Below are 15,663 nucleotides of genomic sequence, written 5' to 3'. Positions count from 1 at the left end.
TCCCCCTGCTGGTGCTCACAGCCGCCTGCATCTCAAGATGGCCGCCATGAGAATGGCACTGAATCACAAACTTCTACATCAGTCATCCTCCCTTGAGAGGCAGCTTTTGATGAATGGGTGTTGCCAGGGACACAAAAGTGATTTCTCCTGGGTTTCCCGGAAGCCCCTTGTGGTGTAGAAGTGAAGAAAAGCCAGGACCGGCTCTTTACTTTGGGGAAGGAGCAGGCACCATCAAGACATCAGGAAATGGGGGACCACAGTCCCCACACATGCTGTAGAGATCTCACTTCACGCCTTTTCCCTCCTACGAACTGAGGAAGAAGAGGTGGGTTTCTTGTACCCCACTCTGTACTACCCAAAGGAGCTTCAAATCCACTTATAATCGCCTTCCCTTCCTCTCCCCACAACACATACCCTGTGAGGTGAGTGAGCCTGAGAGAGCTCTGAGAGGACTGTGAGTGTCCCAGTCATCCAGCTATCTGCATGTGGAGAAGAGCTGGTTTTTATATCCTGCTTTTCACTTCCCGAAGGAGTGGCTCACAATCGCCTTCACTTCCTCTCCCTACAGCAGACACCCTGTGGGGTAGGTGAGGCTGAGAAAGCCCTGACAAGACAGCTCTGTGAGAACAGTATTATCAGGACTGTGATGAGCCCAAGGTTACACAGCCGGCTGCTTGTGGAGAAGCAGGGAATCAGACTTGCCAGGTTAGAAGCTGCCACTCTTCACCACTGCACCAAGCTGCTTTGGGCAATATCCTGAGCTTTTGGGATCTCTTTCTTTGTCAAAGCAGCCGCCATTCCACCAATCCGCACCCTCCCCTCAGCTCTAGTTGCACGTCTGTCAACCAACACACTTTAGATCAAGGAACGGAGGGCTGCCAATGTTCACAGGCCTGGGACTAGACAAAAGCAGAGACCTGAGCCATCTCCTGGGCTGCTGCATGCACCAGCACGTGTCCATTCAACTACGAGCAGCCGCGGCCCCTCCCTTTCCGGGCTGCAGATGTGATCTAAAGCAGTGGTCCCCAACCCGCGGGCCACGAAGGCTATGGCGCCGGGCCGCGGCTTCCTCTCCCCGCCACCCCCCGCAGTAAAAAACTTCCCAGGCTGCAAGCTTGCGGCCCGGGAAGCTTGTTAATGTGGGAGGGGGGGAGAGGGAATCAGGGCCGGGCTGCACATGCGCCATGCGTGGCCGAAATTGAGCATGTGCGATTTCGGCCGCGCATGGCGCGTGTGCGCATTTGCGGCCCAGCGCGTATGCACAATGCGCATGCACGGCATGCGCGGGCAGGCAGTTGCCCTGCCTCAAAAATGTTGGGGACCACTGATCTAAAGCATCTGGTTCCACGTCCCAGTTTGCACTGTGCGCCAAACTCTTCTAGCACTTCTCCCAGCGTGTCAGATGCAGCGCAAGGTGCCTTAAGGACAGCCAGGTGGCATTCTCTCAGCATTTCCTCACCCTTCGCAGGTCGGAGCCAGCTTCTCCTGCCAACCTCTAATTCAGCAGATCTCTTATTTGCATATGGACAGGCTCTCTCCTCCCTCCCCGGCATGCACTTGATTCGTAATGCAGCGGCCGCTGTCCGACTTTCCCTTACAGGGCGCTTCCCAGCGGTGGTTAAAGGAGGCCTTTTGCATCCTTCCCAGGAGGAACAACACCGCAGCCTGGCCAATGTCTTATGCAACAGAGTCCGCTCAACCAATTTGTTCCCGTTTATTAATCTGCTTAGCCGGCCGGCCTTTGCCATCTCCTGTTCTTTTGGCCAAACTTTGATAGATTAAACGCTCAGACGGCAACCCGCTGAAAGCGTGGTCAAGCGAAGGGTGAGATCGGGTGTGCAGTTCCACGATGTACGAAACTACCTGTGTCCCGGAGTGGGTAAAAGTAGGATCTCGTGGGCTGCGTTTTATCCAAGCGCAGGGCAGATAAGAGAGCCAAGTGCCCCGTGGAGAAATACCGGAGAGAATTGATTCCTTAGAAATATTTACAGCATTTGATATCTCTAGGCACAAGTTCAGTCTCACTTGTAAGAAAGAACAAGGAAACCTGTTTTATTGGAAAGGACTTTGCACAGTTAGCCAGAAAAAAAAAAGGGGGGGGGAACCTGCTTGGCTTCTTTTCTTCCTTTAACAGAAGTTTATTGTGCAGAGAGTTGAAAAGCAATCGCCTGCTTGTTTATTGCAGTTGGAACTGCCAGGGAGAGAGAAGGGGGCACGAGTCCAGGGGTGGCCAAACTGTGGCTCTCCGGATGTCCGTGGACTACAATTACCATGAGTCCCTGCCGGCAGCCCCCTCAACCTGACCTTAAATGAAGACTGTGTTGGAAGGGAAGAGACGACAAAGAAACACACAACCTGGGATTTGTTTCTTACAGCTGTCAGCTAATTGGAATTTGTCACACCCAGTAAAAGGTAAAGGTAAAGGTATCCCCTGTGCAAACACCGGGTCGTGTCTGACCCTTGGGGTGACAACCTCTAGCGTTTTCATGGCAGACACAATACGGGGTGGTTTGCCAGTGCCTTCCCCAGTCATTACCGCTTACCCCCCAGCAAGCTGGGCACTCATTTTACCGACCTTGAGCCGGTTTCTGGGATCGAACCCCCAGCCTCATGGGCAGAGCTTTCAGACTGCATGTCTGCTGCCTTACCACTCTGTGCCACAAGAGGCTCAACTACGGTTTAATGCAAAATACCCAACTACGGTTTAATGCAAAACACGGTTTATTTGTTGGGATGTTTAGATGCTTGGGGGAGGAGTTTTTGTTTTGCTTTCTCAATAGATACAGGAAAGTTATTATTAAAGGTCCATTCGGTCACAGTCTTACACTTAAAGCTTCAAGTCAAACTGTCCATCAACTATTTTGAGTTGGTTTGTTGGGTCCCCCTAAAAACAGAGAAAATCCCAGCTGCTGTGGTCCTCAGATGCCCTGCTCAAAACATTAACTCTGCCGATTTTGGTTTGGCTGTTCAAAATCTGTGAAGACACGGGGTGATGAATTCCAATCTTCACATCAATTTACTTTGGAACAAGTGCCAGGAAATCAGTGAGATTACTCAGGACTGTGTAGCTGGAGAGTCGCCACCTAAGGACACAGCGCTCAGAACGACTTGACTCTGAGGATAAATGGACAGGAATGGGCTTCCTCTGAGAACTGCAGACAGATTACTCAATGCAGTGAACGCTCACAGACGCAGGGACCCAATCCAGGCACATTATAAGCACTCCTCCATCTATTCCAATGAAGGGAACCAAAATGCAAGCACAACAAGGGGTGGCGCGCAACAATCAGGCCTCTCCAATTAAACAAGCAGGGAGCTCTGCATCTACAAGAAATTCTGCAGACACCGGAATGTAATAGAATGAACCCTAAATCCCATTTGGGGGAGGGCACTGAGAAATCCCCCATGATTTTAATGGCACCTGAAGTTGTCCACTATGCAGCACACTGCACTCTCGAGGGACGCACCTCTTTGAGAAAAATACTTTATTGATCAGCCACGGTTGGTTCGGCTTCCGCTCTTTCCCACGGGGGAGCAGAGGCACGCGAGGGAGGGCATGAACGCGGCCCATTTGGGCTGGCTGCGTCTCGCTTTATGGGGAACCGGAAAAACCAAACCGGTCCGGGAATCTGGTGCGAGGAAGTGAAATAAAAACAGGTCTGGCCTGGACACTCAAGGGCCTTCCTGCTGAGTCATTGCTCAGCCAAGCGAGCCACCTTGGCGTCAGAGCTGTGCCTTCACAAGAATCCAGTCTGAATCCAGCCGTTAGGAGGATAGTTTTAGGATGGGCAGTCGCATTGGTCTGCAGTAGACGAGCAAGATTCGAATCCAGTAACACCTTAAAGACTAGAGAGAGCGAGAGAGAACAAGATTCCCTGTGTATGCAGGCTTTTATGAGTCAAACCTTCGTCTACTCTATGCTGATCTATAATAGGCATTGGGCTTTTGCATCTTTCACAACACCCCTCCCATCTTCTGACTAGGGATGGCTCTCCAGGTGTCCGGGGACTACAATCCCCATCAGCCCCTGCTGTCACCATTCTGGCAGGGGATCATGGGAATTGTAGTCCATGGACATCTGGAGAGCCATAGTTTGGCCACCCCTGGACTCAGAGATCTCCAATCCTCTTTCGAGTGTGACAAAGGGAGCTCGGGTTCTCAAAAGCTTCTACCTGGGAACTTGTGCGGGAATTAAGGTACTGCTGGATTCGAATCTTGTCTGATACAACCACGGTCACTCCTCAGATCTTCTTTCCAAAGGCACATGTGAAATAAACGCCTATTAAAAATGCAGACACACACACACACCACTCAGAGGGAAAGAACCCAAACAGGGTTCCAGAAAGCTAAGGAAACCCACAGGCATCACATTAAAAAAAAAAAAGGCCACCTTGCCCAGTGGCCTGTTCATCTTCAGCTGCATCCCAACTCCTATTAGCTGGTAATCCATCTGCCTCGCTGGCAGCCAGCCAAGGCTGCTCCAAAATCTCCTGCCAAGGCCGATATGGTTAGGGCTCCCGTGTGCGCTATTTAAACAGAGCATAATCTTTACTCAATCTGACTATATATGGAATTGCCTGCCGTCTGGAGAGCTTGGATGCGGGATGGACCGGAGGGGAGGGGAGGGGAAGGGAGGGGGTGGCGAAGGGAGGGAAGGCTGCGGAGGCCCTTTCTCCACGCCTGTAACTAAAATAGGCTTTTGGTGGCAAAGGTTAAGTATCCCGTGTGAGCCACCATTTCGCGGGGAGGGACGCCGCTTTTAAACTGCGCAGTCCCCGGTTGGAGATTAGCGTGGGAGGCATCTGGGTCCGGCCGGTCGCCTCCGTCCCAGTCTGCGCCGGGGTTATCCCCGGCGGCTTGGCCAAGGTCGGGGATTTGCAAGCTAATTGTCCTGACGCTGTACACTCTGAGCAGGATCTCCAAAGTATTAATTTCAGTAAAGTCATGTTCTTCCAGAGCCACGCAGGTCCTTTGAACTTGTTCGATGCAAGGAGAAAAGGAACAGATGCGTCCACCTAAAAAGAGAGGGAGAAAAGGGGAATGAGAATCGGGCAGCCTGCACAATCTCAGCCAAGCTCAGTTCCCTATCACTGAAAAGGTTTTTATTCTCCCAAGTTGTCGATTCTCCTACCCCAACTTCTTTAGTTCACTTGGAGTGGGATGTAGACAAACCGGAGCATGTCCAGAGGAGGGCAGCAAAGGTGATGAGGGGTTTGGAGACCAAGACGTATGAGGAAAGGTTGAGGGAACTTGGTCTGTTCAGTCGTCAGAGGAGACGACTAAGAGGTGGTAATGATAGCCATCTTTCAAATATTTGAGGGGCTGTCATTATAGAAGATGCAGTAGACTTGTTTTCTGTTGTCCCTGAGGTTCGGGACCAGAACCGGCGGGATGAAATTAATTCAAAAGAATTTTCGGCTAAACATCCGGAAGAAGTTCCTGGCAGTTAGAGTGGTTCCTCAGTGGAACAGGCTTCCTCGGGAGGTGGTGGGTTCTCCTTCTTTGGAAATTTTTAAGCAGGGGCTAGTCAGTCATCTGATAGAAATACTGATTCTGTGAACTTAGGCAGATTGTGAGTGGGTGGGCAGAAGGGACTGTGTCCATGCTTGGCTCTTGTGGACCTTTCTTGCATGCCCAGAGAAATGCCAATCGCCGATTTGGGATCAGAAGGCAAATTTCTTCCAGGTCAGATTGGACAAGGATTTTTTTTGGGGGGGGGGCATCACCTGAGCATAGAATTAGGGTCAATGTGGGTGGGCAGGTAGTTGTGAATTTCCTGCATTCTGCAGGAGGTTGGACAAGATGACCCCAGAGGTTCCTTCCAACTTTATGATTCTATGATGATTCCAAGTTCGATTTCAATCCCCTGCCTCCTTCTATTTTATTGCTGTTGGCTTTGTGATAAACCATGCCAATAAAATGGATGGTTTTATAGACGGAGAGCTTAGGGACAGGTATACAAAGTGTGCGGGGACAGAAGGCTTATATATTTTAAATAAAAAATGGCTATACTGCCATTCGATTTCCGTGAATCAACTTTGCTGCAGTCAAAGGGGCGGCTACTTTAAAAGTAAATTTCTGTATTTTCGTTTTAATGCCTGGCTTATGCAAGGGGGGGGGGGGGCAGGAGGGAGACTGATCCAACACATGATTCACAAGATTTTTTAAAAAACCAACTTTCAGCTACTAGTCCCAAAGCAGTATACAATAAATCACATAAAGCGTTATTTAAAAAGACACACAGACATGCTAAAAATATCCAAAATAAAAAGACTATAAACACACTAATGGGATAATTTCCGAAAGCAGGGCAAAGCAGAGCTGTCTTTCATGAAGGCAAAGAATACATATGGGGATATCTCTGCTCCATTATTCCAAGTGTGCAGAATTCTGTGCAGGACCTCAACCATGCATAATGCCAATAGGAAACTTCACATTCTCCATTCATGTACTTTGAACATGCTGCATTTTATTATTTCTCTAAATCATTTCTCTGCCGCCTTTCCACCTCAAGCAGCCCCCCCCCCAGATGTGGCAAACATCAAAACAGTTAAATACCGAATCAGTATTTAAAATAATACATAAAATAACTCAGTGGAAAGATACACCTACAAGACCACAACTAAGGAGGGCCAACAACAGTTCTTGAGGGTTCAAGTGTGTAGCCATATTGGGCCTGAAGTAGCAGAACAAAATTTGAGTCCAATGACACTTTTAAGACTAACCATGTTTTTGTCTAGGTGTGAGCTTTTGTGTGCACACTTCCTCAGACAATGAAACAGGATTCATCAGAGTGCAAATAAAAGAAGAGCGTAAATTAGTAGTAAATTATTAAACAGCCTCACGAAGTTCTTCAGGGTGTATGCCAAACAGTAACACAGAATTCTTCGCCAACTGGTAGAAAACACACACACACACACACACACACACACACAGATATATATATATATATATATATATATATATATATATATATATATATATATATATATATATATATATATATATATATATATATATATATATATATATATATATATATTGATTGATTGATTGATTGATTGATTGATTGATTACTGGGGAGGAAGGATCAATGTTCTGGTGCCACAACCAAAAGGGCCCTTCCTCAGGCAGGCTGCCCCACCGATGGCAGGGTCACCTGGAGCAGGGACTCCAAAGATGACTGGAGTGGATGGGTATGTGGTCCTTAAGGTAGAAGAAGAGAAGAAGAAGAGTTGGTTCTTATATGCCGCTTTCCCTACCCGAAGGAGGCTCAAAGCGGCTTACAGTCGCCTTCACATTCCTCTCCTGCTAGATCTAAGCCATACAAAGCTTTCAACCTCAATCTCAGCACACTGAATTATGCCTGGAAGCAAACTGAGAGCCAGTGTAGATGGAACAGAGATGCAGCTGGAAGAAGGAACAGATGTGATGGTGCGTACCTATACCTATGTACCTATCACAGACGGCTTCCAGTTAATACCCCACTTCTTAATTCCTTCATGGAAAAGTCAGTGCCTTGAGAATCAGGTCCTCACTTTCCCACAATGCTCTTCACTGTTTTTCCGGGCAAACCTAGCTCTTAATGTGAGGTTTGAGCAAACAGTGACTAATATTTTAACAAAGATTCAGGTGGGTAACTGTGTTGGTCTGAAGCAGCAGAACAAAGATTGAGTCCAGAGTCACCTTTAAAGTCAACAAAGTTTTATTCAGCAATTTAACAATATTCTTTTGATGTCCACCTTCCTGCCAAAGGAAAACATGGGAGTTTTCTTTGTACAGCACCCAGGAATCTCCCTTCTTCCAGGCAATTTCCCACAGTTCTGAAAGAAGAAGAGGAGGAGCTATTTTTTGTACCCTACTTTTTACTTCCTGAAGGAGTCTCAAAGCTGCTTACAATCACCTTCTGTAGCAGTCAACAGATTAGAAGCTGCCACTCTTAACCAGTACAGAGAGAGACAGCTAAGCAGTAGTGGTTAAGAGTGGGTTTGATTCCCCGCTCCTCCACATGCAGCCAGCTGGGTGACCATGGGCTTGTCACAGTCCTGATAGTGCTGCTCTCCAAAAGCTCTCTCAGCTTCACCTACCTCACAGGGTATCTGTTGTGTGGAGAGGAAGGGAAGGAGATTGTAAGCTGCTTTGAGATTCCTTTGGGCAGTGAAAAGCGGGGTATAAAAAATCTCTTCTTCATCTACACCAAGCTGGCTCTCAATAGCTCTCCCCATTTTAAAAGCCAAATCTGAAACCAAAAATTCCTGTGTAGGGAAAAAACTTAAATGCACAAGCTGTCCAACTTTGCACAGGGCCACCAATTCTATCGGCATAGTGTCATAGCTCAAGCGCTGGACTAGATCTGGAAAACCCAACTCTGAATCCCCACTCTGTCCTGATAGTTGCTGGTTGACCTGGGGCCAGTCACATGCCCTCAGCCTATCCTACCTCACAGGACTGTTGTGTGGGCAAAACAAAGGAAAGAACAAAGCAAGCTTCTTTGGTTCCCCATTAGGGAGTCAGGTAGGACAGGGGTAGTCAACCTGTGGTCCTCCAGATGTCCATGGACTACACTTCCCATGAGCCCCTGCCAGCATTTGCCAGCATTTGCCGGCAGGGGCTCATGGGAATTGTAGTCCATGGACATCTGGAGGACCACAGGTTGACTACCCCAGAAGTAGGATATAAATAAAGCAATTTTATCAGGTGGATGCCTCAAAGTGGGCTTCTCTTCACGTCTGGGGCTGCTTGTCTTCATTATCAAACTCAAACAAGAGCCCACAATCCCAAGGGAAGGAAGCACATTTTTATAAGAAGTCTAAAAATATTGTTTCTTAGGCAACAAGGACCAAACGGAAACACGGGAGGGGGGGTTGCCTTGCGGACTGCAGAGATATCACAGCTTCCGCCGCTGTTTAATTTTCATACCATACACTGTTTTCACCCCGGGTCCACACATGCAGACAGACTCAGGGCATTCGTGTGTCCCTTCTGGCCAGCATGAAGCCGGGACTGTGCATGACTGGCTCTCCCTCTTTGTGTACAAAATCCCATTTAGGAATGACCTCCAGTTATCCACAAGACACGGATGCCGATTAATCGGAGTTCACGGGGGGGGGGGAGGTACCCGACGAAGTTGATCTGCAGTGGATTCAGGACTGGTAAAAGGAAACACGTCTTTACCCAGTGAATAATTAAATTTTAGATGTGGCGGCCAGTAGACATGTGATAGCATAGGAGGGGGGGGGGGGTTAAGCAGACTTAAGGAAAATAGAGCATCAATTCCACTAGGTTGAGGACAGAGGATTTAGCCCCTCCTCCGGTGTCTCCGACCGGTAATATCATCATCCCTAGAGATCTGGCAGATTGGGGAAAGTAGGGTGGTGGAGGGGGGGGGGGGGTTGGTTTATGGCTAGCTTGCTGGGGTTGAGGAATTGTGTGTGCTTTTTGGTATTTTACTTGTGTCGCCGGATCGGAAACAATTCCGCAGGGCCTGCAAAATGGAGCTCTTCCACCAGGCTTTCGGTCAAGGCCAACGAACCGGCCGCCAACCAGAGCCCGAGGCCCCTCCTACCCTCTAGCGCAGGGGTAGTCAAACTGCGGCCTTCCAGATGTCCATGGACTGCAATTCCCAGGAATTCCCAGGGGCTCATGGGAATTGCAGTCCATGGACATCTGGAGGGCCGCAGTTTGACCACCCCTGCTCTAGCGTCACCCTCCGAAGAAGGACCAAACCCACAATGCAGCAAAACCGGATCAAGTATTCAACGTGGAATGCCAAACTAGAGTAGCGATATTGAGATCCTATATGACACCGTGTTACGAGTTCTTACCGTTAACTGTTCTTACCATAAACAAAATGTTCTGTATTCAAATCAGATCTCTATAACGTACCACATTGTGATAGTTTCAATGCAAACCCCTTGAGCCACAAGGGAGGGCGGTATATAAACATAACTAAAATAAAATAAATTTGTTGTTAGCTACTGTGAGCTGGCAATGCTAGGAGTGGCGGGCCGAAAGTATAATTAATACATTAAAAATAATCGATGAATAAATCAATGCCGTTACCTGCAGTCAACCATGGTGAATAAAGAGAGCCTCCATATACAAAGGCAGCAAACCTCTGAATCCGAGAGCCAGGAGGCAACATCAAGGGAAGGCCTTGTTCTGCGTGTTCCATTGCTGGCCCTCCGGGGCAACTGTGTGAACCAGGATGCTGGACTAAATGGTTCACTGTGTGAACCAGGATGCTGGACCACTGTCTGACCCAGAAAGGCCCTTCTTACCTGAGCGGTCTGACTTCGTCTAAAGCAGCTTCATGTTTTTGGCCTGCAGAAGGTCCCAGGTTCAGTCCTCATCATCTTGCTTAGGGCTGATCCTGCGTTGAGCAGGGGGTTGGACTAGATGGCCTGGATGGCCCCTTCCAACTCTAGGATTCTATGATCTCCAGAAAAGTATGATAAGGAAAGCTTCTGCCATGATCATTCCGTTCTCCCAAGGAATTCTGGGAACTGTAGTTTGGAAGAAGGGGCTACAGATCGCTTGCACCTTGCCCAATTCTCGGCACCCTGCCCAAACTACCGCCCCCAGGATTCTTTTGGACAGTCCCATTCAAACTGAAAAAGCGTAAAGTGCGGAATTTTGACCATGCACCAAAAAAAAACCCCAAACCTTGCTGGGCTGCAGTCTGGCTGCAGGCTTCCAGGTCTGAGCTGCCGGCATTGAATGCACAGAGAGAGAGAGAGAAAGAACGGGCCGTATTTATTTAAAAGGGATGGTATGTGTACACAGAACAATTCTTCAGCCCCTAAATGGAGAGCTCTGAAGACTTCATCCTTGGAGCCAAGAAGGCTTCACGTCTCCTGAATGCATCAACTTGACAGGAGAGACAGGGAGAGGAAAATCACCCGAAGGGGAACTGATTAGTCTAACAAAACTGTTCCAACGGTGCAGACACCAAAAACTGTTGAGACGACGAAGGTTAAACTCTCTCCTTCACACCGCTAAAAAAACAGCTCATGGCATTTCAGAGAGCCACCCGGCATCTTTCAGGGTGTCTCCGGCATCTTACGGGGTGTCTCGTCTCTCCGTCTGTTACGGCGGCACTTGTCCTGCCGGGGACTGAAGAAGGGTTCAGAGAGACGCAGCCGAAATTGAGCAATGGATTTTTTTTAAAAAAAGAAAAGGACATTGCCCGACTGCTAGAAATCCAGGGATCATGTGGTCAAGGATATGATGTAATGTCCCCCACAAAGGATGCTTGCCAGGCACAAACATGGGTTCGAAGGGGTGGGAAATGGGTACCAAGGCCACAGTTTTTGCAGCGTGAGTTATCTGGAGAGGACGAAAACATTTCTGCTGATCTGATCCAGATTTTAAGAAAATGTTTTGCCTCTCTCTCTCTCTCTCCAGCGTGTTGCTGAGGCTACAAAAGGCTCTTACGTAAGCCGTGCGACTGACAATGAGGCAACCTGCCTGCCAAAGGCAGAAAAGCAACGGGGACAACGGAGAGGCTAATTTCATGCCCAATCCCATTAAGACAAAATGATTTTTGTTAGGCTCTGTATCCAAGGAAAGTGGAGTGTCCAGCTTGATGTGGAAGAAGCCCTGACTTGGATGGCCCGCTCTTATTAGTTTTCGGAAGATAAGCAGGGTCAGCCCTGGTTAGTCCTTGGAAGAGACCAGCAAGGAAATCTGGGGTTGATATGCAGAGGCCAACTGCCTTGGTAGCCAAACTGTGGCTCTCCAGACGTCCATGGACTACATGTCCCATGAGCTCCTGCCAATACAGCCAATTGGCAAGGGCTTGTGGGAATTGTAGTCCATGGAGAGCCACAGTTTTGCAATAAGGTCAATGCTGTAGGTTACCTGCAGCTTGACGGCACTTTTTACCATACAGAAGAAAGAACCTCACATTTTCCACAGGTGATCTCCCCCATAAAAACAATCTGCACGTAGAATAGGAGAACCACATCCAACTTTTCACATGAGAATTGTATAATGCCTAGGTCTGTGGTAATTGGGAGATGAATGACAGCAGGCGAATGAAAGGAATTTCAAAGGGAGATGAGAGAGACTGCTGAATTGCAACTGATAAAATAGCTCAAGACAATGCATCCTCCTGGAATGAATCAAGACCTAGGTTTCCTGTCTCATTACCAATGCGGATTTCTCCACGTCTATTGCTCCTCTCAATGTCACAATCCAATCACACCTGCTACTATTATCCAGCATCTGAAATCATACCATTTTCCAAAATATAAGGAGAGTTGGACTCACATTCTAGTTGTATCTGAAGAAGGGACACACGAAAGCTCCTACACCACTGCAAATTTTATTAGTCTCTAAGTTGCTACTGGACTCTTGCTCTTTTCTGCTGCTACAGATAGACTAACACAGCTGCCCAAAGCTGCCCATCCTGATCTATCTCCATAGGAGTGGCTAAATTTGCATTCTAAAAAACAGAATTGCCCTATAATACAGTTCAAAATGAATCTCAGCAGGTATAGCATGCAAAAGAATAGGCAGTTCTACACACTGTATTTCGCTGTCCTTGTACACACATATACATGCATGTGTCAAGGTACCAACAGCCCTCCAACGATCAGAAATTAATTTATAGGAACTTGCAATGCTATTTTGAAAAAGGTAACCTACAAAGATAAGAACCACACTGTGGATTAGGACAACCTGGGTTCGGATCCCTACGTAACCAAGAAAACTGTTGATGGGGCAGTCTCTATCTTTATCTTCACATAACCTACCATATAGGGTTGTTGTGAGTGGAAAATGTGGAGGGAGATCTACATATGCTGCCCCAAGCATTTTGGAAGAAGGGCAGGATTAGGGTCAGGGAACAGGCAGAAATAGTGATTTGCTAGGGGGGCAGGTGCCAGAAGATGGTTGTGGAATGGTTTGCTACAGCCCAATCTCATCAGAACTCGGAATCTTAGCAGGGTCACTACTTTGATGGGAGACCACCAAGGAAGACTCTGCAGAGGAAGGTGATAGCAAATCACCGCTCACTTGTCTTGAAAACCCCACTTGACCACAAATACACCACATAGAGGGGCCAGAAAAAAGAATTGGTTATTATACCCTGCTTTTCACTACCCAAAGGAGTCTCAAAGTGGCTTTCCCTTCCTCTCCCTATAACAACAACCTGTGAGGTAGGTGGCACTGAGAGAGCTCTGTGAGAACAGCTCTAACAGGACTGTGACTAGCGCAAGGTCACCCAGTGGGGAATCAAACCAGATTCTGCAGATTAGAGGCCGCCCCTCTTAACCCCTGGAACATACCATCACCAAATAATTAATCCCACGTCTGCTAATCCTGTTACAAGACAGTTTTCCAGGCCGGAGCCTTAGCGCAACCCGAAAAATCACAGCGGCTTTGGTCCTGAGCAGCCTTTCTCTGAAATCAAAGATGCCTTTTTCTACAAGCATTTTTCCCCAACAGAGGACAGAAACTCGTCACCCGCAATTCCTGCTCTGATACTCTGCATGAAGCCACTGCTTAAAATCCAAACATCCAGGGAGCAAGAGACAGTCACCAGAATCACTGGACATCTGGACCAGAGATTTCTCCCCCAACCTCAAACTGTTTGCGTTTCTGCCGTGCCAAGTACATTTTGCAAAAAAAAAAAAAAAAAATGGCACAGAAGGAAAACCTGGAGGGCAAACGAATTAGTAAATCACAGCTAACACGAAAGTCCAGAACTGTGCCATGAATGGGAGGGCTTTAAAAAATAAAGGGGCGGGGGGAGGGGAGGAGGAGGCCAGAGGCTGTTACAAAAAGAGCGGAGACATTTTAATTCCAAGTGTTCAGGGAGGAAATCGCATCTCGTCCCAGGGAAAGGTCACCTCACAATAATTGCTTTGTGTTTGGAGGGAGGCCGAGGGAGACTGAGAGCGGCTTGCCTTTTGAGAGGCTGGGTCTGACAGGTTTCTAGGCCGGGGATGGTAAAAAGGAAGGAGCAGCGTGGTGCTGACAGTAAACAGGGATAAAAATGAGGGTCTGGAGACATGAAAACAAAGGCCCAAGGTGGCCGAAATGACGTCCTCGCGAACACGGAACAAAACCGCCAGGGACTGCTGAGGGACTCGCCCAAGGCTGGTTCTGGCAGTCAGTCCTCAAGAACCCTGCGGTTTTGTACCTGTTCGGGCATAAATCAATGCTAGGGACCGAAAAAGGTTTTGTTATGAAGATGTAAGATAGCAGTTAGATATGGATCTGGGAGAGCTACATTCGAATCCGCGCTCCCTCATGGACATTGGCAGGGGTGACCTTGGGCCGGCCATGCCTGTTTTCAAGTCTAACTCATGTTCACTAAGTAGCCCAGGGAACTTGCTGTGAGGGCAGGGGAAGGGGCTGCCTCAGGAGGTGGGGAGCTCCCTCTCACTGGCGGTCTTCAAGCAGCAGCTGGACAGATCCTTCTCCTGGATGCTTGAGGCTGATCCTGCACTGAGCAGGGGGTGGGACTAGATGGCCTGGATGGCCCCTTCCCACTCTAGGATTCTAGGAGTCTAGTTCAGCAGTGGAAGGGGCTGCCTAAGGAGGTGGGGAGCTCCCCCTCACTGGCCGTCTTCAAGCAGCGGCTGGACAGATCCTTCTCCTGGATGCTTGAGGCTGATCCTGCTTTGAGCAGGGGGTGGGACTAGATGGCCTGGATGGCCCCTTCCCACTCTAGGATTCTAGGAGTCTAGTTCAGCAGTGGGAGGGGCTGCCTAAGGAGGTGGGGAGCTCCCCCTCACTGGCGGTCTTCAAGCAGCGGCTGGACAGATCCTTCTCCTGGGTGCTTGAGGCTGATCCTGCACTGAGCAGGGGGTGGACTAGATGGCCTGGATGGCCCCTTCCCACTCTAGGATGCTATGAGTCTAGTGCAGCAGTGGGAGGGGCTGCCTAAGGAGGTGGGGAGCTCCCCCTCACTGGCCGTCTTCAAGCAGCGGCTGGACAGATCCTTCTCCTGGATGCTTGAGGCTGATCCTGCCCTGAGCAGGGGGCTGGACTAGATGGCCTGTATGGCCCCTTCCCACTCTAGGATGCTATGAGTCTAGTGCAGCAGTGGGAGGGGCTGCCTAAGGAGGTGGGGAGCTCCCCCTCACTGGCCGTCTTCAAGCAGCGGCTGGACAGATCCTTCTCCTGGATGCTTGAGGCTGATCCTGCCCTGAGCAGGGGGCTGGACTAGATGGCCTGGATGGCCCCTTCCCACTCTAGGATGCTATGAGTCTAGTTCAGCAGTGGGAGGGGCTGCCTAAGGAGGTGGGGAGCTCCCCCTCACTGGCCGTCTTCAAGCAGCGGCTGGACAGATCCTTCTCCTGGATGCTTGAGGCTGATCCTGCCCTGAGCAGGGGGCTGGACTAGATGGCCTGGATGGCCCCTTCCCACTCTAGGATGCTATGAGTCTAGTGCAGCAGTGGGAGGGGCTGCCTAAGGAGGTGGGGAGCTCCCCCTCACTGGCGGTCATCAAGCAGCGGCTGGACAGATCCTTCTCCTGGGTGCTTGAGGCTGATCCTGCACTGAGCAGGGGGTGGGACTAGATGGCCTGGATGGCCCCTTCATACTTACAGTCGCCTTCCCTTTCTTCTCCCCACAACAGACACCCTGTGGGGTGGGTGAGGCTGAGAGAGCTCTGATATTACTGCCCGGTCAGAGCAGTTTTATCAGTGC

General features: G+C 49.1%; 1 protein-coding gene across 1 annotated transcript in view; it reads right to left on the bottom strand.

Annotated features, from left to right (window-relative positions):
* Positions 1-2,703: 2,703 nt before the first annotated feature.
* Positions 2,704-15,663, bottom strand: part of TRMT61A (tRNA methyltransferase 61A) — a 47,742-nt gene continuing 34,782 nt past the window's right edge. Inside the window, exon 4 of the mRNA XM_077323773.1 lies at positions 2,704-5,015. Within this exon, the coding sequence (XP_077179888.1) occupies positions 4,687-5,015 (329 nt within the window). The 3' untranslated portion in view covers positions 2,704-4,686. The remainder of the gene's footprint in view (positions 5,016-15,663) is intronic.

This window comes from Paroedura picta, chromosome 2, assembly GCF_049243985.1.
Source record: "Paroedura picta isolate Pp20150507F chromosome 2, Ppicta_v3.0, whole genome shotgun sequence".
Taxonomy (NCBI): domain Eukaryota; kingdom Metazoa; phylum Chordata; class Lepidosauria; order Squamata; family Gekkonidae; genus Paroedura; species Paroedura picta.
The sequence above is the reverse complement of the archived record's forward strand: the minus strand, read 5'-3'. Positions and strand labels throughout refer to the sequence as shown.